This window comes from Salvia hispanica, chromosome 3 (genome assembly GCF_029641045.1).
Source record: "Salvia hispanica isolate PSC_SH4W2 chromosome 3, Shi_PSC_v1, whole genome shotgun sequence".
Lineage (NCBI taxonomy): Eukaryota > Viridiplantae > Streptophyta > Magnoliopsida > Lamiales > Lamiaceae > Salvia > Salvia hispanica.
In genome coordinates, this window is record NC_142694.1 from 54,421,002 (window position 1) to 54,446,457 (window position 25,456).

At 32.9% G+C, this 25,456-nt stretch overlaps 3 protein-coding genes across 11 annotated transcripts; 2 read left to right on the plus strand and 1 right to left on the minus strand.

Moving 5' to 3' along the window:
* The first annotated feature begins 628 nt into the window (after positions 1-628).
* LOC125216173 (vesicle-associated protein 1-4-like) lies at positions 629-4,604 on the plus strand. 7 transcript variants are annotated; one of them, XR_007175367.2, is made up of 11 exons: positions 630-804; positions 915-985; positions 1,096-1,177; positions 1,309-1,415; positions 1,871-1,990; positions 2,070-2,111; positions 2,210-2,251; positions 2,355-2,396; positions 3,056-3,201; positions 3,927-4,286; positions 4,385-4,604. XR_007175367.2 is itself a non-coding variant. In XM_048117814.2 (10 exons), the coding sequence occupies exons 1-10, from the start codon at positions 753-755 to the stop codon at positions 4,072-4,074; spliced, it is 852 nt and encodes a 283-aa protein (XP_047973771.2). In that variant the 5' UTR covers positions 630-752; the 3' UTR covers positions 4,075-4,383. The 7 variants fall into 7 exon arrangements, 1 of the variants encoding a protein (XP_047973771.2); XR_016136335.1 differs by having other exon boundaries at positions 4,394-4,604; XR_007175366.2 differs by having other exon boundaries at positions 3,927-4,283.
* Positions 4,605-5,325: 721 nt separating this feature from the next.
* LOC125208933 (pyruvate dehydrogenase E1 component subunit beta-like) lies at positions 5,326-8,711 on the minus strand. Of its 3 annotated transcripts, none has more exons than XR_007174268.2 (5): positions 8,382-8,711; positions 8,051-8,133; positions 7,920-7,960; positions 5,621-6,646; positions 5,326-5,505 (listed from the first exon to the last, which is right to left on the minus strand). XR_007174268.2 is itself a non-coding variant. In XM_048108466.2 (4 exons), the coding sequence occupies exons 1-4, from the start codon at positions 8,461-8,463 to the stop codon at positions 5,674-5,676; spliced, it is 1,179 nt and encodes a 392-aa protein (XP_047964423.1). In that variant the 5' UTR covers positions 8,464-8,711; the 3' UTR covers positions 5,326-5,673. The 3 variants fall into 3 exon arrangements, 1 of the variants encoding a protein (XP_047964423.1); XR_007174267.2 differs by having other exon boundaries at positions 5,326-5,516; XM_048108466.2 differs by having other exon boundaries at positions 5,326-6,646.
* Positions 8,712-13,906: 5,195 nt separating this feature from the next.
* HIP1 (HSP70-interacting protein 1) lies at positions 13,907-17,765 on the plus strand. The gene is made up of 11 exons (XM_048115534.2): positions 13,907-14,134; positions 14,295-14,337; positions 14,569-14,724; positions 14,819-14,906; positions 14,993-15,073; positions 15,165-15,229; positions 15,683-15,823; positions 15,906-16,022; positions 16,102-16,398; positions 16,612-16,669; positions 17,386-17,765. The coding sequence occupies exons 1-11, from the start codon at positions 14,025-14,027 to the stop codon at positions 17,481-17,483; spliced, it is 1,254 nt and encodes a 417-aa protein (XP_047971491.1). The 5' UTR covers positions 13,907-14,024; the 3' UTR covers positions 17,484-17,765.
* The last annotated feature ends 7,691 nt before the right edge of the window (positions 17,766-25,456 follow it).

Here is a 25,456-nt window from a genome sequence, read left to right on the forward strand (position 1 = left end):
CATTTCTAGAAGTTCAACATAGTCATTATTAATTTGGACCAATTCAATTCTTGCCTGAAAAGTACTACTCAGTATAAGTTATTTCTTTTTTAGCCCGTTTCTAAAAAATATAACCATTTTTATTTTAAAAATTTAACTACACTACCGCTACTATTAATATTACTTTACAATCATAACATTATTTTCACTATCATGTTTTTATTTGTCTTACTTTTATCGATTATGCATTCAAACTTCTATAATCTAACAGTGATATTACTAAAACCATTTTACTAATGAATTCATAAATTTGTAACTAATAGAGTACTATTATTATACTTGATAACTAAAATTGATCCAATTTAAATTTCTCAAAAAGTTAAATATTTGTGTGCACTAACTAACTGACAATATAATTTGAGATGATCGTAGAATAGTAAAAGTTTGATAGAATCCACAAATATGTATCGTATGTGATCATGATTATTAATTTGACGTTGAGTATTAGTAATTTTGTTCATTTTAAAATAAGCATAATATTAATTCTTGTGTATTGACGTAGTCAAAATTTGATCTCAATAGTAGAGTAAATTCGTTAACCTTGAATTTGATGATACTTATTTAGTCAATAACCAATTAAAATATGTGCCACAATTTTGCGGTCGTCGTCAACATGCTTGCTTTGCTGCTGCCTCCAATTCTTATTTCACCAAACTGAGAGAAACCTTTTTTTTGTACTGTAAAACCCTAAAATTCGATTATTGTGGAGAGAAATGAGCTCAGAGGTGTTGCTCAATTACGACCCTCCCGAGCTGAGTTTCCAATGTAAGTTTCATCGTTATCGCAATTTGACTTTTTCTTTTTCGGTTTCGATTGTAGCTTTTAATCATCTCATGATAATCGGTTGCTGTTATCGGGTTGTTGTATTTGCTCAGTTGATCAGAACAGACAGCTATCATCTTCTGTCCGATTGTTGAATAAAACCGACGATTATGTTGCTTTCAAGGTGGGTTTATTTGTTCTTATTCCGAATAATTGTTCATGATGTGTGATGTTTCGTGTTTTTTGTAAAAAAACTGTAACCTAGTTGTCTCTGTTTGTGGGCTACGTGTTCAGCTCAAGTCCACTAATCCGAGATATTATGTGGTTCGACCAAGAATTGGAATTCTGTTGCCTCAATCAACTTGTGAAATCAAAGGTTCTTATTTTATTGGTTAACTATTTCTTCCCAATGGATGTTAAGCACCAAGGAACCATTACTTTGAGATTGTTCCTTTTATTCTTGCATCATTTTGAAAGAACTCAACTTCGCACGTTTTGCTGTGACAGTGCGCGCCCTGAGGGAATCTCAGCACAGTCTGAGGTCCAAGGACAAGTTCATGATTGAAAGTGTAGCTGCAGCTCCTGATACAACCGTGGAAGATGCTCGGAAACTGGTAAATGCTTAATCTGATGTTCGCCTTTCCAATGCTTGTATTTTAGTAATTTTTAGCGACTACATGCTTGGCCTGATTCTGATGAGTGCTTCCAAATATTTTGGTTAAAAATATTTAATATGGATAGAGATAGTTCCCTGCATTATCATTAGTTATTCTTTTTGTTACTTGTTTATTTGCATAGACGTCTGTGGAGTAGTTTATTTTAGATGGGGCTAAGTTTCATTCTTTCAGAAATATATTGAGTTCAGCATTTGCTAATGGCCTTTTTGGAGGAGGTTTATTTTGTATTGGTAGAGATACTATTACTTTGATGAATTTGAATGAGTTGATACAACTTAATGAAACACCTAGTATTTCATTTAAAGTTAAAAAAATGATTTTCATGTTTATATGTTAGTGAACTTTCTGGTTCATTATTTTTGTAACTTTGTTGGTTTATATGGATTATGTAGTTTGATAAGGAGTCCGGACATCCTATTCAAGAGTTCATACTACGAGTCAATTACAGTAGGCCAACAGAATCTTCACCTGACACATCTGTCATTGAAAATACAGATGTATCTGCTCCTGAGGTTGGCTTATTAAAATTTTGAGATTTACTTGATTTTCAAATCCAGGATAACCACTTCATCCTTTTGTTGGTTACTCCAGGTTAATAGATCTCTTACGGAACCTCATGAGAACGGTTTACAGGTAAAAAATATGTTTCTCTCATGCCAATTTATTTTCCACTCCATGGGCATGATCTTGTTAGCTGGGATAGTGACTTGTGTTTTTGTTCGTTATTGCAGGTCACTAGCTCTGTCACTGACTCTCATGACTATAATTTACGGGTGAAAAGCCATTTTACTCTCACATATTGTTTTCTCCACTCACAAACATCAATGCACAAAGTGGGGATGATGACAACTTCTTTTGGGTTTATTCATAATGCAGGTCATCAACAATGTTAATGAACTTCGTCCCAATGGCGCACAGGTAGACATTCATTTTCTTGTATGGAATAAAAAAGTATGGGGGTTACATTCTTGCATGTTTGAGTACTGTGGTTGTTCCATTGAAGTCATCAACTAAATTGCTTTTAAAGTGTTATGAGGTTTCAGAAAAGATGCAATGATTCAAAAATCATCTGTTTAAACTTTTGATGAAGATTAAATCATGCATTAAGTTTTAGTTGCTATATGCATATTTACTCCTCACAATAGACTAAGTGTTGAGTGAACCAGTGAATTAAATTTGTTTAACCATTTAACTTTTGGGATTTTTATAGCTGTTTTTGTTAGGTTTCATGAGTGATATATATAATCTTCCTAGTCTTCCAATGCTGTAGAATGAAGTAGCAATCTATGTTTTTGTTACTTTTACCCATTTCTAGTTATTCTGGTTTATTTACGAAAAAAAAATAAAAAAACAGGACTGAAGATCCACTCTCAGTTATGTGTCTTTAAGAGCCTTCATGAATCTATCGACTGCACATATCGAAATAAGTCCAAACATTTCTTTGTGTATATTGTATTTGACCAGCAATACCGTGCACATATGTGGTGTAGGATAGTGTTAGCAGTTAACTTCACATTATCATTCTTACTAAGTGTCTTCTGATCCTTCTGCAACACAATGTTCAATGTATCTTGCAGGAAAATGATATCACTCGTAGTGGTGACTCAATTCTCAGGCGCTTTATCAGCAATTGTACTGGTGAATCAATTCTAAAGGAGGTCATTGGTAGCTTGCTGATATTAGTATTCTTATACCTCATGAAACAGACGATATCATGGATCTGGTATGTAACTCTAAGTCTATGTTTGATTCACATATATAACTGGGATACTATTGCCTTTATTCTCTAATATTTTGGACCTAGCTTGGCATTTAACCGAGGATTTTGCTTGGCCAGTGTTGAGTAATCTCCCGAAAGTGTTGTGCCTGTCTTCTTAGAGGATGTTTGGCTGAGCTTATAAGTCCTTAAAACAGCTTATAAACTGTTTAGGAGCTTATAAGATCTTGCAAAGTGTTTAGCAAAATGAGCTCCACAAAAAATAAATTCCCGAACCCCAATTTAAGTTTTCTTAAACTAACTATTTACACTTTCAATTCCATTTATATTCTTTTTTTACTCTCAAACTTAATATTCACTATCTACCTTATACGTTCAATTGTCCAAACATTTTCACAACTTATAAGCTCTTTAGACATTATAAGCTATCCAAAAATAAGCTTAGCTCTGAAACAACAGTTCATCATCATTAACCTACAAACACTTTATTTCCTTTTCTCTAATATGTAAAATTGCACATTTATTTCTTTTAGAAGATAGGTTACACTAAGCACGAACTGTATTATTCTAAAAGTGACTTCTGTTTAGTCCTGTGGGAAGGCACTACTATTGTCTCTGTCAAATTTGTTGGTTCTTTACATTCTTGGGGCATGCTGGATAGATGGAAACTCTCTCCCACTTCAACCATTATAAGCCTAAGTTGTAGTAAGATTTGAGTTTTGTGGTTGCAGGAGTCTGGTAATGTTTGTGGCCATGGTGATAATAAAGATGATAAAGAAATTGGTGTCTGATTCTGTTGAAGACTGGATAGTGAAAACACTTATACATATCGTTATGTATATTCTATTTGGGCGCAAGGAAAACACTGGCCTTACGTAGCACTCTGCCTTCTTGTGTCAATGATAGTGATAAACAGGGTTATGAAAGGAAGTATGTGTTCTATGTGAAGCTATGCCTGCATGTAAATTAGAAGCATTTGGAGTTTTGTACATGTTCTCTTTTAGATGGCGTATATTATTACAATGGAATGGACTACAGATAGTGATTGTAAGCATTTGCCACGAAATGAGAGACACCCGCACTGAAAGGTGGTAGGAGTACTATTTTTGCCATCATGTTCATATTTATTACTCTTGTTAATATTTATTCTTTCACTTGGATCATTATCCTGAAATCCATTTTATTCAAGTTTGTGCAGTTTTGTTCATTCAAGCTCTTCTCCTGATGTTGCGTGTTGTTGAGCAGTGCAGATCAAATTGTTCGTTACTTAGTTTACAATGATGTTTGTAATATATTAAGATCGAGAAACAACACCATTCGTTGCAAAATAGCTTCATATTTGAGTTTGTGTGGTTTGTTCATTCAAATGCTTATTTGAAGATCAACACCTGGAGTTACATTTTTTTCTCTGAGTATTGTGCAACCTTTTGACATAGATTTTTTTTGTGTGTGATGTTTAAGTATCAAACTTCACTATGGTTCGTTCATTTAAACGCTGAATTGAAGTGTAATTCCGAAAGTTTAAGTTTTTTAAAGCAATATCGCTACCTACCTTATTATGACGTGTCAAATGTAAAACTAGCATTATAAAAACAATATAATTCTCCTCAAAATAAGCATCAAATGGTTTGTTCATTCAAACACTTATTTGCAGCATCAAAACAAGCTATGATTATATGTTCTCACCCCTTATTACGATGTTTCAGATGTAATAGCAAATCTACTACTATTTGAGATTTAAATGGTTTATTCATTCAAACGCTTATTTGAAACATCAAAACAAGCTATAATTATAAGCTCTCACCCCGCGACCGCATTGTTGTTTGAGACGAGTTGAACTGAGCCGTTTGTGGAGAATTATTGTTAGAAGTGTTCATTCAGTTGGACATGTTATCCAATGCCGGGACGGGCCGCAAATGAGCGCAGCCCCAGGACCCTCCACCATCCCGAGTCACGTCCCAGGACCCTCCCTTCCCACCCCACCCAACCAGGCCCCTATAGCTTTGGGGATGGCCTTAGGGGTTCGAGCCCATGGGAATCCGTATCACCCAGCCCTAGAGCAGCATTACAGAAGCCTAGCTCAACTTTAACATAGTGTAAAGTTGTACAACTAAAATCGCGATGCAACAATTATTGACAAATAATCGAACTTACAAATTAAAGGGGTTACAAGTACATTTTTTATCAGGTTCAATTCTAAGAGAAATAAAGTTTACCATAGGAAAAATAACTAAACTAAACAAGTTCACAAAACAATACTGATTTTCTCCAATGCATACAATCTTCTTTGAATAAGATAAGGCGCCTCATCTGGAGCAACACTTGACATAGAGAGGTTCACAAAAATTTAATTAACTGATCTAACATCTAATAACAAAACTATTCAATGGGAAAAGGATAGCTGAGTTGTGATGAAAAGAGATACCGTTGAAACAGTAGCTGTAGCAACACAGGGTGGCAGACAGAGGTCTTTCAAAGCTACCGGCAGAGCTGCTCAACAGCCGTTACAATCTGCCCAGGTTGGACAACAGTCCACTCCTCCAACGTCCCAGCATAAGGAGTAGGGACATCCTGCGACGAGAGGCAAACAATTGGTGCATCCAAATAGTCGTTGAAATTCTCATTTATTGCAGCGGTAAGGCTGGCCCCAATACCACCTGTTCTCATGCACTCCTCAACGATCAATACCTTGTGTGTTTTCTTAATGGAGTTTCCAATTGTGTAGAGATCAAAGGGCTTCAAGGATCTAATGTCGATCACTTCTGGGTCATAGCCTTTGTTAACCAGAGTCTTGGCAGCTTGCATGACATGGTATCGCATCCTAGAGTATGTTAAGATCGTAACATGCTCACCGGGCCTCACCATCTCTGCTTCTTCTAGTGACACTACATACTCTTCATCTGGAATTCTTTCCTTTAAGTTGTATAGGAGCACATGCTCGAACAGAACCACGGGGTTCTCACTGCGGATGGCAGCCTTCATCAGACCCTTGGCATTGTATGGGGTCGAACAGGCAACCATCTGTATTCCAGGGATTGACTGGAAGTAGGACTCGAGCCTCTGTGAATGCTCAGCCCCAAGTTGACGTCCAACTCCTCCGGGCCCTCGGATCACAGTTGGAATCGTGAATTGCCCCCCTGAGGTGTAGTGCAACATGCCACAGTTGTCAGATATTTGGTTGAATGCCAAGAGAAGAAATCCCATGTTCATGCCCTCAACGACTGGCCTTAGACCTGTCATAGCTGCCCCAACGGCCATGCCAGTGAAAGAGTTTTCAGCAATGGGTGTATCTAGCACCCTCAGATCTCCATACTTGTCAGCAAGACCCTTGCTGACCTTGTACGAACCACCATAATGTCCCACATCTTCACCAAATATACAAACTCGAGGATCCCTCTCCATTTCTTCATCCAGTCCTTCTTTAAGGGCTTCAAACAACAGCACTTCATGCCTAGAAATATCCAAAATCAAAAGTTAATTGACATATTTCAGGTATCACCCACAATGCATCATTCAAGTATTTGGGATTGATCATCAGAGAATAATATGAAACACAATTGCAAATTAAAGAGATAAACATGATTGTGTCACCATATATAGATGTCTCCCAACACTGCAACAGCTTGAGTATAGAATCTCAAATGTGCTCACACAATTCCACCAATTGATTTTTAAAATTATAATTAGAAATTTATATTACATCGATTAGAAAGATCTTTAATGTTTAAAAGAAAACATGCACTTCAATGGAAAAATATTGCCACCCAAACTAAGGCCATTTTTTAACTTTGCAACCTAAGTTGTAAGTTGTTTTGTTGCAATATGTGGCCTGAACTTTTCAAAACGTAATGCTTAACAACCAGCAGCCAAAATATTCATTAGATGTCTATTATTTACTCTATCTTTGTCTTGTTAGAAGTTAAAGCTAATTCTTTTCTCACATGAAGTGCTCACAGTTGAATAAAATGTGCACATAATTGAGCTATACTCAGTTGATGGCGACTTATATACTAACTATTCAAATTCTCAATTAAGCACAATTAACATAAGTTAAAATAAACAGGCACCAGCTACCACTCATATAACAACAAAAATTGCAAATTTAGGGCTTAGCCATATCTGAATGCTTGACTGCAGTAAAATACTAATGTATATATGTGTAAAAGATTCCTAGTTGTAATTTTTGAATTCAATCTATCAAGCTACTGCACTTTCCAATAATTAACAAACTCTTAAAGACCATACCATAGCAAAGTCTGCATCCATGATTCAACCTTGTAGACAATCAAGCTAGGACATTATCAATTTATCATTCACGCGATAAGATTATACAACACAAACAAACTCATGATAGGCTTGTATTTTTCTATAACAATCACATGTACATCCATAATGCTGGACCAGGATACAAATTCCAAATACATACTATCATATAGTGAGTATGTGAAACAGGCATGACTCACAGTCTCACATCACTGCAAATTTCCAAAGATAATTGAATTTTCGGTTTTGTGTTGTGCAAGCAATGTATCAATCAACAGTCAACACTTATTATTTGTATGCTGGCTCTTAACGAAAAAATGAAAAGGTTTAGCCACTCCATATACAGTAAGAAGCCTATCTTTGATTAACATGGAAATTAATAACTATAGCCAGCACATGACTGACATTGCCAAAGGGAAGAAACAGAAGCCATATGCAAAGTTAACAACTAAAAACCTTACCCTGGTTTGGAAGCCGCTGATGCAGGATTTTCAGCCTGTGCCTGAATACCAAGTAAAAACCAAATAATTGCATTCTATGTAATGAAGAAAATGAACCAACAAGAAGTCCAACTACACCACATAATACTAACCGCAACTGCCTTGGTAGTGATTTTCCCAGCCTTGCGGGATTTATTAATTCGACAAGAGATCGGCCTCGCCTCAGATCTGATGACTGTGAAACCAACAGAACGTGAACAGCGGAATACAATGTGGAATCCTCAATGATTTAAAAAAATAACCAGACGCACTTTCGCAGGATCAAATTAATATATCTGACAATTCCCAATCATCATAACAGTATTCAAATTATACATGAGCAAAACTAAGATTCAGCTAAAAAAATCTAATAATTTCAGTTACTATAGTATTTGAACTTTTATATGAGCAAAAGTAAGATTCAGAGAGGGAGAGGTGATATACCTGGAAGAGAAGGAGGAGAGAGCGCAGGCGATTTGACGGCGTTGGCAGCTGCGGCCGATGAAACTCCAAATGAAGCTGCCATTGAAGCCTGTGTATCTACAAATGTAGTATGCGTTTGAAGCTGTGAGCGTGGAGAGAGATCGGAAGCAGGGTGGTGTGGCGGAAAAAGTGATTATAAAGGGAGAGAGAGAAATTGGGGAGGCGGAGATACAAATGCAAATAGGTGACCAGATTTGAGCAAAGATTCAATGCATATAGCAATGACGATGATTCCAATGACGATCCATCTGTATTTTCTTGCTCTTTGATTTTTATGTTAGCGGCATAGCGCTGTCACTGTGTATGCGGGAGAAATTGTAGGTCAAAATATCAAATTTTGGATTTAATTGTCATTATTAATTGACTTAAATTATTTAGTGCTATGTATTGTTGATTTTTTCAGCTATCAATTTAGATACAATTTCACAAAAAAGGGAAAAAAAATCAGTTAGAATAATTATAAAAAGTTCAAAGTTCTTAAATTTTTTACTGGTTTCTTTAGTTGCATGAAAACAAAAGGTTTAGGCAATTTTTACAATAATTTTTCCTCTTTTATACATTAAATATAGTATATCATAGGTAACAACTCAAATGTTTGATGGTATTGGTATACTTTTATAAAAGTTATTGACATTTTTAATTTACAAAATTTATATAAATCAAAATTTAATTTATTATTTTATGTATTTATTTAATTAGTTATAAAGAAAACGAAGAAATTGATTTATGAATTATATAAATTTAAAAATGTCAATAACATTTTTTGTAATATTCAAATCAAATTAAATATATAAAAAAAAATAATATTAAACGAGCATCAAACAAGGATAATACTCACATAAAGTATGAATGATAGCATAATTTATCTATATTAATATGCACATTTTTTATTTTAATTTTTAGATTCATTGTAATGATACTTTGTTAAGAATAGACATACTTCATATCATTAATAAGCTCACCTGTTATTTACCTAACTTATAAAAAATACTATACTAATTATCTTTGTTCAATGACTTTTTCATATCTCTAGAATTGAGTCGAATTGAGTCCTCTAAGCTCAATCTATACTATATAAAAGTCAAATACCCAAAAAGTTGTTTTTTTCCCGATTTTCATAAAATATTGATAAGTATATTATAAAATTATATCAGCATATAATATACAATATTAACATATATATTAATATATGATTAATTTGATATAGAGATAAATGGTTGTCAATTAGTCAAATTGTACTCCTTTTGTCCATTGGATAAAAATAAAATCAAGCGGTCTCTCTTTCATTTATTTTATTGACCAATAAGATTATGTCATTTGTTACAATCTCGTAAGTCAATAAATATTTTAGTTATTATTCAAATATCTTTAATATATGAAATGAAATCGATAAAAAAATTATATCAAAATTCATATTTTTTCATCCTCTACAAATCAAGATCACATTTGCTATAGTTCTATTCACAAAAAAAATCTCTATTTCTCTCTACATACAATCTTCCTTCAATTTTATTATATATTAGCATATAATATAGTATTATATTAACATATGATGGATATAAATATGTAACATAAAGAGTTGTCAAATCAATCAAATCACACTTATATCCAGTGAACACAGTCTGATGCATAAAATGAGACCAAGTGGTTGAGGAATATATGTGATTATGCCATTTGTTACAATGTCATTCGTCAATAAATGTTTTATTTAATATTCAAATATTTTTTATATATTATATTTATATATACATATAGATAGATAAATTATATCAAAATTCATATTTTTTTTATCCTCTATAAATAGAGATCACATTTGCTATAGTTCTATTCAAAAAAAAAATCTCTATTTTTCTTTGTATATAATATTCTTTCTATTTTACAATTTCTCGTTTTTAAAAATTTATTGACATGTTCCCTAATTCCTAAAATTTCATACCTTCCTAAGATTATTTGTATTTTAATTGTTACTACAACTCCTACTAATTTAATGAATAGTATTTCAGATATTGGTTTGTTTTGTTTGAATATTGATTTAATGAATATTTTAGGTATTGGATTTTTTTAGGAACTATATGTTTATTTGAATTTTTAAATATTAATTGTTATATTTTTATATGCTAGATTATGGAGTAGGTTTCTTTTAGGTGTTTAATTTATTGAAATTTTAGGTATTGAATGATAAATATTGTCGTCATGTCGGTTTGTATAGTTGTGAGTTTTTTTTTTTGAATTTTTAGGTATTTAATTTATTGAAATTTTAGTTATTGGATGATAAATATTGAATCATTTAAATTTTTATTCAAATAAATTTGGATTAAATATTACAAATCGGTTCCGGTTCTGAATCGGAATCGACCGGTTCTTAACCAGCCGGTTTCAAACCGATAGTTTCGGTTCTAAGATTTATGAAAATTTAAAATTGATTAACCGATCAATCGGTCCGGTTAGAACCGAACCGGCCGAATAAGCAAGCCTAGAGTTGAACAATTTTAAGTTGTCTTTATTAAAATAGTAGTACATTTATATATATTTAAGTTGCATCTATTACAGTAGTAGTACATTTTAAGCTGCCTCCCATGCAGACACACGTTAAAAATCTCGGTTATAACATAATCCCAAAATGAATAAACTTTAAAAAATGGTGCAAGTTTCAGCGGCTTCAATTTTTTCTTTAATTACACTTTAACAAAGTTAAAGTTAAACTATATCTAAAGCTAACTTAAGCAAATGTGAAACAATATAAATTAAGTCAAATGTTACATAACAATACGAAAAAAATGCAACTTTGCTTTAAACAATATAAATCAATTAAAATTTTATATAAGAATACTAAAAAAATCATCATTCTAATAATACTATAAGTTGTTTATTTTTTGGAATAAAAATCAATCTTAATACTGTACAGTGATAACAAAATTTAACGTTATTAAAAACTTATTCAATTAATAAAATAGTGCATCGCACTGGGATTGAATATATGGACAATATTTCATTAGACGGATGGAGCATATAATGATTTGATTCTAAAGTTCACATGTATCAATAATGTACATGATTATGTACTTATTTGATTACTATAAATATCGTCAGCTGCGCATCGCGTCAGGGCTGATGTGTAATTCCAACATGTTGAAATAATTGCGTGAACAATTACATAAACCGATGATTAACCAAGAAAAATGGAGAAAGAGCATAAACTGTAGAGCGGAAGCGTACCTTGATCCATCTAGAACAGAACAGCGGAATTGCTGGAATTGCTTTGCAGCGGCTATGGATCTTCCAAACGATCAGAGACGTTCTTCACAATAGTCTGTAGAGGGAATACAGAAATATCGAATCGTTTTTCTGACGTCTGGGGACCATAACCATAACTTATATTTATAAAAAACATAAGTTCCTTTATTTTCTATTTGGTCCCTCAACAAATAGAAAATCACAAATTTGTATCTACACTTATTTCCAAAACAAATAAATACACTTTAGTCCAAACTTTAATCTTTATTTGATCACCATATATTGGACAACTAAATGATAGTCATACACATTAAATTAGTCATGTGGAAGTCCAAATTTCTAACACAACATTCCAAGGGTTTAGTAGTCCATGAGGTTAGGGTATAGCACCAACTCAATAAACTAGCATTTACTAAGTGTCGAAGTTAAATCCATCTCCCAAGGGTTTAGTAATTCATAAGATATAGTAGTAATTGAATATTATAATAAATCACCTTTTATCTATGAATGATTGGAGTAACAATCTCATCTCTTAATTCATCTTGCTCATTTTATTTTTTTTAATTGTTGTTGCATGGTCTTTGATCAAAATCTTCAGAGTAAAGTATTTATTGTTATGTGTTTTGTTTGCTTTAGAGTTTAATAATCTTTACTTTTCTTGTGGATCGACACTTGAAGTAGTATATTTGAAGATATATTCTTGCAGTATTGTTGTAATATTAGAGTTATTTTATTAAACTTGTGTGATCTTGCACTTGATTATATAACTTGAAAATTATACATTAGTTGTGATGATGATTTATGTTAGTTGAAATGATACATTTAATGTTATGTCATTTTCGTATTTTATTCAGGTGTCTCGGGAGTAGATGTGGACAAATAAGTATTCACGTCTCTACACTTGATATTTTTCATATGTTGAGCCTTTCTTTTGGTTTTGTGATGAAAATGATATTAGTTCTGATGATATATTCAATGTTGTGTTGTTTCAACATAGATTCATATTTTTAAAATAATGAGTCGTGCATCGCACGGGTGTAATACTTATTTTGTTAAAATTGTATTCCAACTTTCAACAAAAACACCAAGACAAAACTTTATGCTAGAAATCGATTTTAATTTACAAGAAAAAGGTAACCTAATGACCTAAAAAAAATGAATATATAACAAGTTCATTTTAACAATGTCTTGTAAACTGAAATTTCGATCGATCAGCCCAGCCAATTCATCACATTCTGATCCAAAAAATTTCTATTGCTTTTTTATTTTGTTATATTAGATTTTCACTACTTTTAACTTATTGATAATTACAAAAATTTTACCATTCGAACTTGACATCTTGAATAGTGATGATAATTAATATCGAGATATATTTAGTATTATTACTGCATTGAATTTTATCATGAAAAACCAAATAAATTATAGTACTATTAAAAAAAAGGTTTTAGTGCATAAAGCATGACCAGTTGGATTTATTTCAAAATAGACCACTAATAATAGTATTTAAACTCCATTATATATTACTCCTATTATCCAACAAACATAAAATGAAGCCCATCTACATTTTCTCTCTATATTAATATGTCAACAAACAAGTCATACTAGTATTTATCCAAAATTGAAACTTAAGTGAAGCTTGTAGCCTCTAGGCCCGTCCATACTCATTGTTGCATCATATTTAATTATTTATATTACGATCTACACATATAATAAAAATAAACTTATAGGAGCTTAAAATGAAGCTTCTAGGCCCGTCTATACAATTTGTTGCATTTCCTCAATTATTGAGATTCGTCCCTCTATTATTGATATATTTTTGACACAAAAATAAAAAAAAAATTAATTAGTTAAATAAATTAAGAATAAAATAGATAAATAAAGAGATAGTAATAGAATATGAAAAAGTGTAATCAAAATAATTAAAGAGAAAGAAAATTATGCGAGAATAAGTAAAAATTAAGTGTGGATGTTTGCTATAAAAAAGAATATGATCCAATTATAATGAGACGAACGGAGAATTTATATAAAGTCACCACACAAAATAAATTAAATGAATAAATCACATGAACTTAAAGAAAATAAAAATTTAATTCTCTTCTATTTTTTTATAAATTAATTAATGAATATGCTAACAAACAAGCCTATTATTTATCCAAACTACTTAATTTTTTAAACTAAATGATGTGTTAAACAAACAAGCCCTAGTATTTATCCAAAACTTGATAGAAGCTTCTAGACCCCCTTCGATAGAAATGTATAGCTCAGTTTCTTTGCTCTTTACAACAAGACTCGCATTCCCTCTCCGTTTGTACACAGCAAAGCTAGAATTTTTATTCAAGTAGCTGCGCAAAGGAGTTCAGTACTGCGACCATGGATTCATCAAAAGTAAATCAACTGAAGCAATTTATCGAACAGTGCAAGGCAAATCCGTCCATTCTCTCCGATCCTTCTCTCTCTTTTTTCCGGGAATACGTTGAGAGGTAGTAATAGAATTTGTTCGTGTATTATCTCTTTCCTTCAGCAAAATTTGTGCTTGAAATGCTGTAGTGAGTTCTTGTATTTAGATGATTCGGTTAGTGATTCCAATTTTAATTCGAATTTTTTTGGTCAATTAAATGTAATTGTTTCGATGGTTTTCAGTCTCGGAGGCGAGATTCCGTCGTCTGCAAGGGCTTCTGAAGCGGTATGTTCAAGTTCACTCGGATTTTGTGTCTCGTCTTTTCAAATTTTGTTTCATTTCCTTTGGTTTGATTCGTACTGGTGAATATGGGTTGGATTAATCTAGTGGAGAATAATTCAATGATGGGGAATAATATCTGTAATTTTTCTTTGATTCCATATGTTGTGCACGTCTTTTTGTTTTTCATTGTTTAGAGATATGACTCAAGTTTGTTTTGTAAATGACGGACTACAGAAGTCTCATGTGGCACATGATAGTGATGACGATATGGACAACACTGAGTATGAGACACAGCCACCTCAGGAAGAAGAGGAGCCTGAGATAGTTGAATCTGATATTGACCTCGATGATTCTGATGTTGTGGAGCCTGACAATGATCCTCCACAGAAGGTCTGCACAACCCACATTTGCCCGTTTTCTTTATTTCATCACTTCTGTGAAACTTTTAGCTGTAAATGAGTGTTTTTATGATAAAATTCTCTAGATGGGTGACGCTACTGTTGAGGTTACTGAGGAAAACAGAGATGCTTCTCAGGAGGCTAAAATGCAGGCAATGGAAGCAATTTCTGAAGGTACTTTGCTACTATGAACATTATCTTTTGGTAAGTATTACTAATCGCTTTGTTCCATTTAGTAATTTTTTCTTTTCATTAAATAGGCAAACATGATGAAGCTATCGAGAGTCTCACCAAGGCTATCATGCTGAACCCTACTTCTGCAATTATGTATGCAACCCGAGGTGTATTGCCATACCCATTTCTTTTGTATTCTTAAATGTGTTTACATCATAAATGCTTAGCTAATATGTGAATTTTATTATTAACTTGCAGCTAGTGTCTATATTAAAATGAAAAAACCAAATGCTGCTATTCGGGATGCTACTGCGGCATTAGAGGTATATATGTCTTACGATGTTTGAGATATGTAACAATAACAATTGTCATTCCAAATTTTGTCAGTACGGAGTATTATTCTCTGCTGGTTCTATTAATTAAAGATCTTACTTGATGATAACATGGTATCTTGCAACATAATTGCATATGGCATTTATGGATTGCTTTCAGCTACAACCATCCAAATTAGTAAAGAAATATTGCATCAGGATAATGTGTTCTCTACAATAATTTCATATCTGTAATTTCTGTTACTTGCATTCTGTTTGGATTTTCCACATTGACATCTCTTTTGAACTAAGCATATCTTGTGGTGGTTTAGGTAGTTCTGAATCCGCAATGTTGCATTAACATGTACCATCAGCATTTTTCTTTTCAAATTACATTTTTTGAGAAATGTCTGTGTTACACCCTTCTGTGGCCGATGAAAGTCATATAGATAACTTCTACTGCAGATCAATCCAGACTCTGCCAAAGGGTACAAGTCACGTGGTATAGCACAGGCCATGCTTGGGAAATGGGAAGAAGCAGCCAAGGATCTTCACCTGGCCTCAAAACTTGACTATGATGAGGAAATCAGTGCTGTGCTAAAGAAGGTTGGCTTTTGTGTCTTTTTCTGCAGTAAAGCTGTCATAGTATAATAGAAATAGCAACCTCTTACTATTGAATGTTTGTTAGGTTGAGCCAAATGCTCATAAGATTGAGGAACATCGTAGAAAATATGATAGGCTTCGAAAAGAGAGAGAAGATAGGAAGAATGAACGCGAGAGACAACGGCGCCGAGCTGAAGCAAAGGTGACTCATCTTTCATGTATCACTTGTGTTCCCTTTTACTCCCTAAGCATAAACCAATTTTCCATATTTCTTTTTGAAGGCTGCATATGAAAAGGCTAAGAGACAAGAGGAATCATCATCAAGTAGAGGAGCTGGGGGCATGCCCGGTGGATTTCCTGGTGGAATGCCAGGAGGTTTTCCTGGGGGCATGCCGGGAGGCTTTCCTGGAGGTATGCCTGGTGGATTTCCTGGCGGTATGCCCGGAATGGGGGGAGGTATGCCGGGTATGGGGGGAGGTATGCCCGGAATGGGGGGAGGTATGCCCGGTATGGGGGGAGGTATGCCTGGAATGGGGGGAGGTATGCCCGGGAATGTTGACTACAGCAAGATACTGAATGTGAGTTGTTTGTTCAGATCAGGTTTATCTTGTGGACATTGATATTTAAGAGATGTACAGGTTTATCTTGTGGACATTGATATTTAAGAGATTTACATGATAAATAATTTTTTAAAATTTGCATGACATCATCTGTGTTGTTTTCATCAGTTTCATTGTGTGCTATTTCAAAAGTCAGATTCTAACAGCTTGCAATTTATTGTAATGCAACAGGATCCTGAATTGATGTCAGCATTCAAAGATCCTGAAGTCATGGCTGCACTCCAAGATGGTATATATTTTCTTGCTCAATTATCCAATTTTAATTTTCTAATTTCGTGCTGGTGGATCTTCACATTTCATGATTTCTACTGTTGCTTTTCAACATCTTTTTAGAAGATAGTAGTTACTATGTTGGCATCGTTTGCAATATATCATTATGTGTTATTGAAAGTAACTGTGCTCAGCATCTTCTTATGGCGTTCTTCATCGTTACGTATTCTTGTTTTTTGTTAACATAAATTGGTTATTTTGTAATGGATAACTTTAGTTACTTGTGGATTAGATATCTAGAATTTTAGGGATTTGACTAAATTTCCAGCTGAATGATAAAATGTTTAGAATTTCCAAATTTCCAATGCCTTCTCACAAAAAGTTAAAAAGAAAAAAAATGAAAAAAGGAATAAAGTTTCCATAGCCTTGCTTTTATCGCTTGGTATCTATGTATTTAATGTTTGTCAGATTGAAAGTAGAGCGAACTATATGTGAAACATGACAATTGCTTTTAGCTCATTCACTGTTGTCTATTGTTGCAACCTATGTATTATTATAAGTAAATTGATCCAACATTCACCTGCATGATTTGTTTTGTATGTTTCCTAGGATCTTTAATTTCGAATGACATACATTGCTTTGTTAAGAATAAGCAGTGCTTCTCATGAGGGTCTTATAGAGCTCAAGATTATGCCTATGTTTTCTGATTTTCTGTTCTTGTTGGCTTTTATTCAGTTATGAAGAACCCTGCTAACCTGGCCAAGCATCAATCGAACCCAAAGGTAGCTCCAATAATAGCAAAAATGATGGGTAAATTTGCTGGTTCACAGTGAGTAGTGATTGCTGGCTCTCATTTTGGCATTACTGGAGGTTTCTATTGTTTTGAAGGGCGTCTACATGTTTTCGGAACATGCTTTAAAAACTCCGTTTTAGACAGGAAATGTTTCTTTACAATCTGAGTTCACATATGATATGATGCAATTTACCTCAGAATATGGCAACTTGTGAAGATCATGGATTTGTTGCGTATGTATCTTATAAGTAATCATTTGGGGATGCTAATTTGTTTTATGCTCCACAAACTTGAAGACTAATGTATCTCCCTTTGTTGGCAATGTGGTTTGCTCTGGTAATGTAAAGAATTTCAACCTGTTGAAGAAACATTTCAAACTTAATAGGGTTTTTACAAGTACAAAACAGTGGCATGTAAAGCCTATTGGAGATGGTGAATTGTTTCAAAAATTAAGGCCATCAATGATACTCCTATAATGGAATGTTGGAAGAAAGGAATCATGTTTGCTACTTCTATTTTATTCATTTCTCAAAGTATTAGTACTTTTTCTTAGTCACTATTTCTATCTTCATTTCATCTATTATTGTATTATCCATTTTATTCTATTTCTTTCTATTTCTATTTCTATTTCTATTTCTATTTCTTATTATTTTAGGTTTTGACAAAATTTTACGTGCATTCTATTTTATGTTACTCGCATTTTCTATTTCGACTCATCTCAAACTATTTATACTAGCTATTTAAGTAAGAATATGATAATGTATTAGAGTTAATTAAATATTTTCTTATTTAGTGATGTCTCATTGTATTTAAAGTACTAATTAATTCACTACAAATTAGTAATTTCAAATTTATGATTGAAAGTGCAAGTAACATTGAAAACCGGAAGTATTATATTGGTGGCTAGGGCTATAAGCGCCAATAAATAAAATCTCAATTGATTCTTTTTAGTGTGTTTTTAATTAAGAACTGAAAAAATGAGTTGTATTTAGATATAGTCCTTGAAATTCGAGTCAAAAAATCTTCGAGTTATTAAAGTATGAACTGCCGCTTGATTGCTGCAACACCTTATAAAAAGAATTTCCCTTCGACTATGACGGGAAGGATGAAAGCGAGTCGGTATACTAATTCCTCATCTACAAATCAGCTCTTCCCATAAGTTATTTTCTCAACCAATACCGATAAGATTAAACAAAAGGATTCGCAAAGAGATGTGATCAATTGCTAATATTCTAAAGTTGTTAACTCTGCTAATTCATTAACACATTGTATTAAAAATGTCAATATGATGATATTAAAATGTCAAACATATAATTTTATTGATATTTTAATATAGGTGGTGTTCGGTTGCATAGATTAAATAGTCATAAGATATAGTATGGGATTGAATGTTGGTTGACACAAAGTTGTTCGGTTAATAGGACAATTTTGATATAAATATGCGCCATTTTGATTTGAAATATTAATTACAACAACTAACTGCATATTTACTACTATGCCCTCAAAAACACCTCTTCGATAAATATGTCTAATATGCTATAGTATACCAGAAAATAATTATAATTTAATTATTTTTCATCGGAACTTCCAAGACAAAATCATGCCACTTTCCAACCAACTAAAACCCTAATTTCTCAAAATAATAAGCGATCAACAAATCAGAACATTTATCCAAATTTCTAACCATGAAAAATTACTTCATTTCCTTCTTTCATAAACCATACAACGGAGATAAATTACCTATCTTGGAATTCAGTTTTCTTATCATCTTTCTTGAAATACCCAAATGATAGAAAATTGGTTGCGTAGCTTGGTTTCTTGCAAAATTGGACAATAGCAGAGATTGATTTGGCTAAAAAGGAAAAGGCTAAAAAAGGAAGAAATGTTAGTCGCGGCCCCAGATTGTTTTGTCGGAGGGGGGAGGCGGAGATTGAGAGTCCCGGGACAATCCATCTCTGATTAAGTCTTGGATGAAGTTGGGGATCTAATATTGCCATCCGAACATGGGTTTAATTATATCTGGGATATGATAGTCCATCCGAACGGGCCCCATAATGTATTTTTAGCGCATCTCCATCCTGCCAATACCATAGTGTCACAATTAATTGAACCCATCACTAGAATAAGAAGGCGTATATAAATCAAGAGTAAAATGGTTCACAAGCTGACATCATAAAGTCGCTTGAAAGTAAATTGAAATAGTCGCAAGATGACGGAAATAGAGATGAGCTGCCGCCTGCCGCTGGCATAGGTGTCGCAGAATACTTGGCTATGTATCTCAGATTACTTGTCTAGATTATCATTTTAACTAGGGGTGTCGAAACGGGTAGCGGGTATCGAGTATTTTCCAACCCGACTCGATACCCGTCGGGTATCGGATACCCGTTACCCGCAAAATTCGGGATCGGGTACAAAATTTTCAGAATGTCAGGTATATTGGATATACCCGATACCCGAATAAATACCCGATTCAAATTTGAGAAAGAATGATTTTTCCCATATTTATACAACTCATCATCTAATATCATTTACCTCAATTTCAATGTGGGACAACTTAATCAACTACCACCACTATCATTTCAGATTTTAATCAAAAACCATATCATTCCAATTGTCATTACAAAAGTAATTCAACTAAACGTAAACGCAAACTTTTATTGTTAATTTTGAATATCAATTGAAATGAAACAACCATCAACAAACGAGTTTACAAAAATAGTTGGATTTAGACAAAAAAAAAAAGTAAAATAAATTCAACATTAGAATTAGAATAGTAGATAAAATCAAAGATAGTAAGTACATTTCCAAAAAAAATATTAAATATTGTAAATTTTGAGAATTTACATGAACAATATTCTTCATGTAATGTATATTTGAACTTTGAGGTTTGTCGTCTTATTTCTATCAATAGTGTGTCTATTTCTATTTTTCTTTGTTTAAGATATTAATCATTATTATAGTATTTGACAACACTGAGTGTTTTGGATCTTGGCATACTTCCAATCTCAGAAATATATAAATATTACATAAATATATAAGCTTAAGCTGTGTAAAAATATTAGGTAATAAGCTTATTCACAAGTTAAAAATATTAGTAATAAGCTTATTCACAAAAGCCATCCCACATCGTTGATTACATAACAAATGAGTCCTTAATCAAGGTATAAATATCGGCATATTTGCATTCATTATTACAATCTAACTTGCTGGCGGGTACGGATACCCGAGATTGCGGGTGCGGGTTACCCGCAAGCATTGCGGGTCGGGTGTCGGGTAGTACAAATTGTCTTTTTTCAGATTCGGGTACCCACAAAATCGGGTACAGATACGTACCCGTTTCGACACCCCTAATTTTAACTATGGTGTCACAATATTTGTTGTAATAAACAAATGAGTATACTTTATTCTTTTTGAAGAATCGAAATAAAATTATAAATGTTTGACAATAAGAACAGTTATCTTAAATAAAAACAAATCAATTATTAATAATAATAATATATTGCTAGAATTGATTAAAATTATAAATGTTTGACAATAAGAACAATTATCTTAAATAAAAATAAATCAATTAATAATAATAATATATTGCTGGAATTATGAAAATAAGTTAATATATTATTCCAACCCAAAATTAGTTTCTGTAACAGATAGTTCAATTATCTCTTCTATCTGGGTACAACTGAAAAAAAAGTGGGGATGAGATGTTCAACTTCGTCTATATTAGGTGTGTTCTTTCAATATCTTTATATTTGTGTAGTATTAATTATTATGATATAAATTTATAAGAAATATATAATTAAAATACATATAAAAATAATTAAAATAATATTAATACATAATATCTATGAGTTTAAGATAAAGACTTATTGTCATGAATTTGAGCATGAAACAGTGGACCACTTTGGCATTGAGTTAAAAATGATGGCAATATTTTTTTTCAAAGAAGCTCTATAAACAATTAACTATTGCAATAGTTAACTCGTCTATATTAGGTGTGTTCTTTCAATATCTTTATATTTGTGTAGTGTTAATTATTATGATATAAATTTATAAGAAGTATATAATTAAAATACATATAAAAATAATTAAAATAATATTAATACATAATATCTATGAGTTTAAGATAAAGACTAATTGTCATGAATTTGAGCATGAAACAGTGGACCACTCTGGCATTGAGTTAAAAATGATGGCAATTTTTTTACTTTCAAATACTAACTAAGTTACCGTAATAACTAATATCAATGTTGTAGGTTAATAATAATATCAACACAAAGACATAAATTTATCAATCTTTTTGTGTTGATAAACTTATGTCTTTGTATTGATATTTAAATTTACATGTTGTATTGATGTAATTATGTCTTTGTGTCGATAATTTTAATACACAGAATTAAATGTTATTAATTATTACTGTAAATTAGTTAGCACAATAACACAACCCTAACTATCAAAACCCTGCTGCTCTAATTAGATATGTATGAATTTATAATTTCAACTAAAAATTAAGGTTCAACCCTTTTAACCCAACCATTTAAAAACAGGCTCTATTTACTACACAAATCGGCCCAAGTACCAACTAAAAGAAATGACAGCCCATTTCCCATCCCTCTCATCCAGCCCAAAATATTAAAAAATAAAAATAAAAATCTAAAATAATAAAAAAAAGATCAGCCCAAAACCCGGAGACATAGAATGTATGTGTCTACATGAATTTAAAGTTTACAACCATCATTCCAAGTGCAAAAAAATAATAGGATCAAGTATGCTTATCCTCAGCTGTGTCGGCGCTATTGTAGCTATTTCTGCTGCTTCTTCAATGAGTGTTTTGCAAGTAAGACTTTTAGTCGTAGCATACATCTTCAGCTCTTCTGAGTCTCACAGTACTCTGCACCCCATTGCGTGATCTTTGATACTTACGTAGACCCCATCCACTTCAGCCTCGTTTCTAACAACCACCCTCCCAGATGTTGTAATCTGCATACGCTTTTTCGTCAATCTTTTCAGTGCAGTGTGTTGTGCTGGCAGTGAAACTTTGTGGTTCATTTTAGCAACTTCCCTTTCATAGTCTTTGATACTTTTGTAATAGTTATTAGCTTGGTCTTCTGCATCTCTGTACTACTGGGCCAATTAACCATAAAAAAAAGTTGAGTTTATCAATATAATAATTGTCCATTTATAGACAAGTTAAAATACTAATATAAATTATAGTGTAATTGTCTATTGTACTACTCCAATATTATACTAAGATTATCAAATTTGAAATTTTGTAGGAGTATTCATTTAAATCTTTAAAATTAGATTACTACCACAAATACTGGAATAAAATTCCTGAACCATATGCAGTTTGTAAAATTCTAACTATCAATCAAAGAAAATGAACAACATTAAGTGGAATAGAAATTACAATGAAAATAATAAAATCAATAGAACTATAAGTTGAGTTGAGGAAAGCCCTCTTCTGCAAGACAAATTACTTCCAGCTATTTGCTCTCGGATTGACATATTATTCCCATAGATAAAAGAACTTTCTCCTAACGTTTAGAAACATCTCAAACCGTTAGACACCAATAAACTTGATGAAGCTTCGGGAATCAAGCAATATAACGCTCCTAAAAACACACTAAAATATACTCCTAGAAAATTTTAGAAAGAAGTAAGAAATGCTATTGTTGGGGTGTAATCCATCTACAAATCAATGGTTTTTATTAGGGCTAGGGAATTATACCGAAATACCGGAATACCGGACTTACCGTACCGAAAAATATCGAAAATACCGTTTTTTCGGTATACCGTAGTTTTCGGTACGGTATGATACCGTACCGATAGAGATCGGTACGGTAACGGTATTAGATTTCCCATACCGCAGTATACCGGTATACCGAAGATTCGGTATATACCGATGCTTCGGTATACCGGTATACCGATTGATATATATAATTGTTGGGGTTTGGTGCCCCCTGCACAGCGGAAGACTTGTACAAAACAAATATATCAGACACGGATCTATTTGACCGATTATGCGATTAATCAATTCACATGTTAAACAGATAATTGCATGCTAGAACGTAAATAATTCATGCTCATAGAAAGTAAATCCTAAACATGAATACTACGGTTTAGAGTTACCGATTTTTGATTCTCTAAAGAATCGTCGATTGCTCGCGCCTTCTCCACGTGATGATCTTCAATACTAGACCACGGATCTTCTAACTGGTTCCCGAACTGTATTCTGATATCAGGGTGGGCTGATCTTATCAAAATACTAAGACTCGAATAAAAAGAAGACAGAAATTCCTCACGGAGGAGAGCTGAAGAATTTTCGAGCTCCTCTAAAACCAGAGGGGGACGGAATTTCTACTACTGATTATTATCTTTCTGTCTCTCCTTTATTCTCCTATTTATATTAAGTTCATATTGGGCCCCCCAATTAGTCAGGGATCTATGGAAGGTTTTGGATATGGGCTCCCCCAATTAGCTTTCTATTAATTAAATTGAACCCCAATTTAATATAAGCTTTTAATTGGAATATTACGAGCAGTCACTACAGAAGTAATATTGCACTCCCCATCCAAATCCGAAATTACAAGTAATCTGGGTTTTCATTATTTATATTATTTATTTCCCGCGCTTAAGATATAAAATGTCCATTAATTAATTAATGTCTGCTATGGACTTAATTAATTAACATCTTATTAATTCCAAGAGTGGACTTAGCAAGAAACACTAATTTATTATTCATAGAGTAATAAAACTCCAACTGGCCAGTTTTCTAAATAATAAAACCTTGTTCGAGCTCCTCTTGAGGACATTATCAAACGAGACTCACCTCGCGCACGATTCAACATAATAGCAATCCTAGCACCGCTAGATATTAATCACCACTACCCAATATATCAGGATTATTGGGTTGCGAAAAACCTGCACCATTTGATAAGTCAAAGTAATGCATAATCAATACCGTATGCTCAATGCTAACGTATGTAGATTAAGAAATGGTTATTTATCAAGACCTAGTCTTTCGGTAGATAGCATAAAGACACGTCTTGCTGTTAGATCCATTCAGTGCTATACCACACCAATGTCATCTTATTTCAGTAAGGCTTAGAAATAATCGGACTGACATTGCAACCTTTCACGATAGGTAGTCTAAGCCTATCTGGGTTGTGAAATTCTTCCTTTTCTTTTGCAAAGCATTGCATAGAACCGACTGCGTTACCTTAAAGTGGACGACGCCCACAACCAGTCTACTAAGCAAAAGACTTAGACTTTGTTTGCTTCTTATACATTCAAATGTTTATAAAACATCTTCTAAATGCACAAGCAAACACAATGTGATAATATATTGATTCTATTCGTGCGAATCTACTCGAATAATACTGAATCGAGTTAAAAGTGAATTATAGAGTTTTAAGTATACAAGCAAGATTCTATTCGAGCGAAACTAGCTCGAAACATGCTTTTCAGTATACCAAACCTAACTATAATATATAAATATATATTTATATATGTTATATTTAAACTAAATTTTAAAAAATAAGAATTTTTATTATACAAAAATAAAAGAATCAAAATTGGGAACCCTATTTTTTGAAGTAGTCTAAAACTAGATTTTTTTTTAATATTTTGGATATAATAGATTTTTTCACGGCATAATGGTATAACGGTATGTCGTACCGTAAAACACGGTATATCGGAATGCCACATCGCAGTTCGGTATACCGCAAAAGTACGGTATACCGATAACACGGTATGGTGACGGTATGGAAAACTGCCATACCGAATTTCCGGTATACCGAAACTTACAGTACGGTATCGGTATGATTTTTGTCATACCGTAACTTTCGGTATGTTATACGGTATGACACTCCCGGTATGGTATACCGTACCGAAACACCCCTAGTTTTTATAGGCACAAAATAAGCATGCGAGAGGTTTTGTAATTAAGTCTCCTTAAACCACAAAGTTAAAGCAATGGAAGTTACAAGAAACGAAAAGTCAAATGTCTCTCCA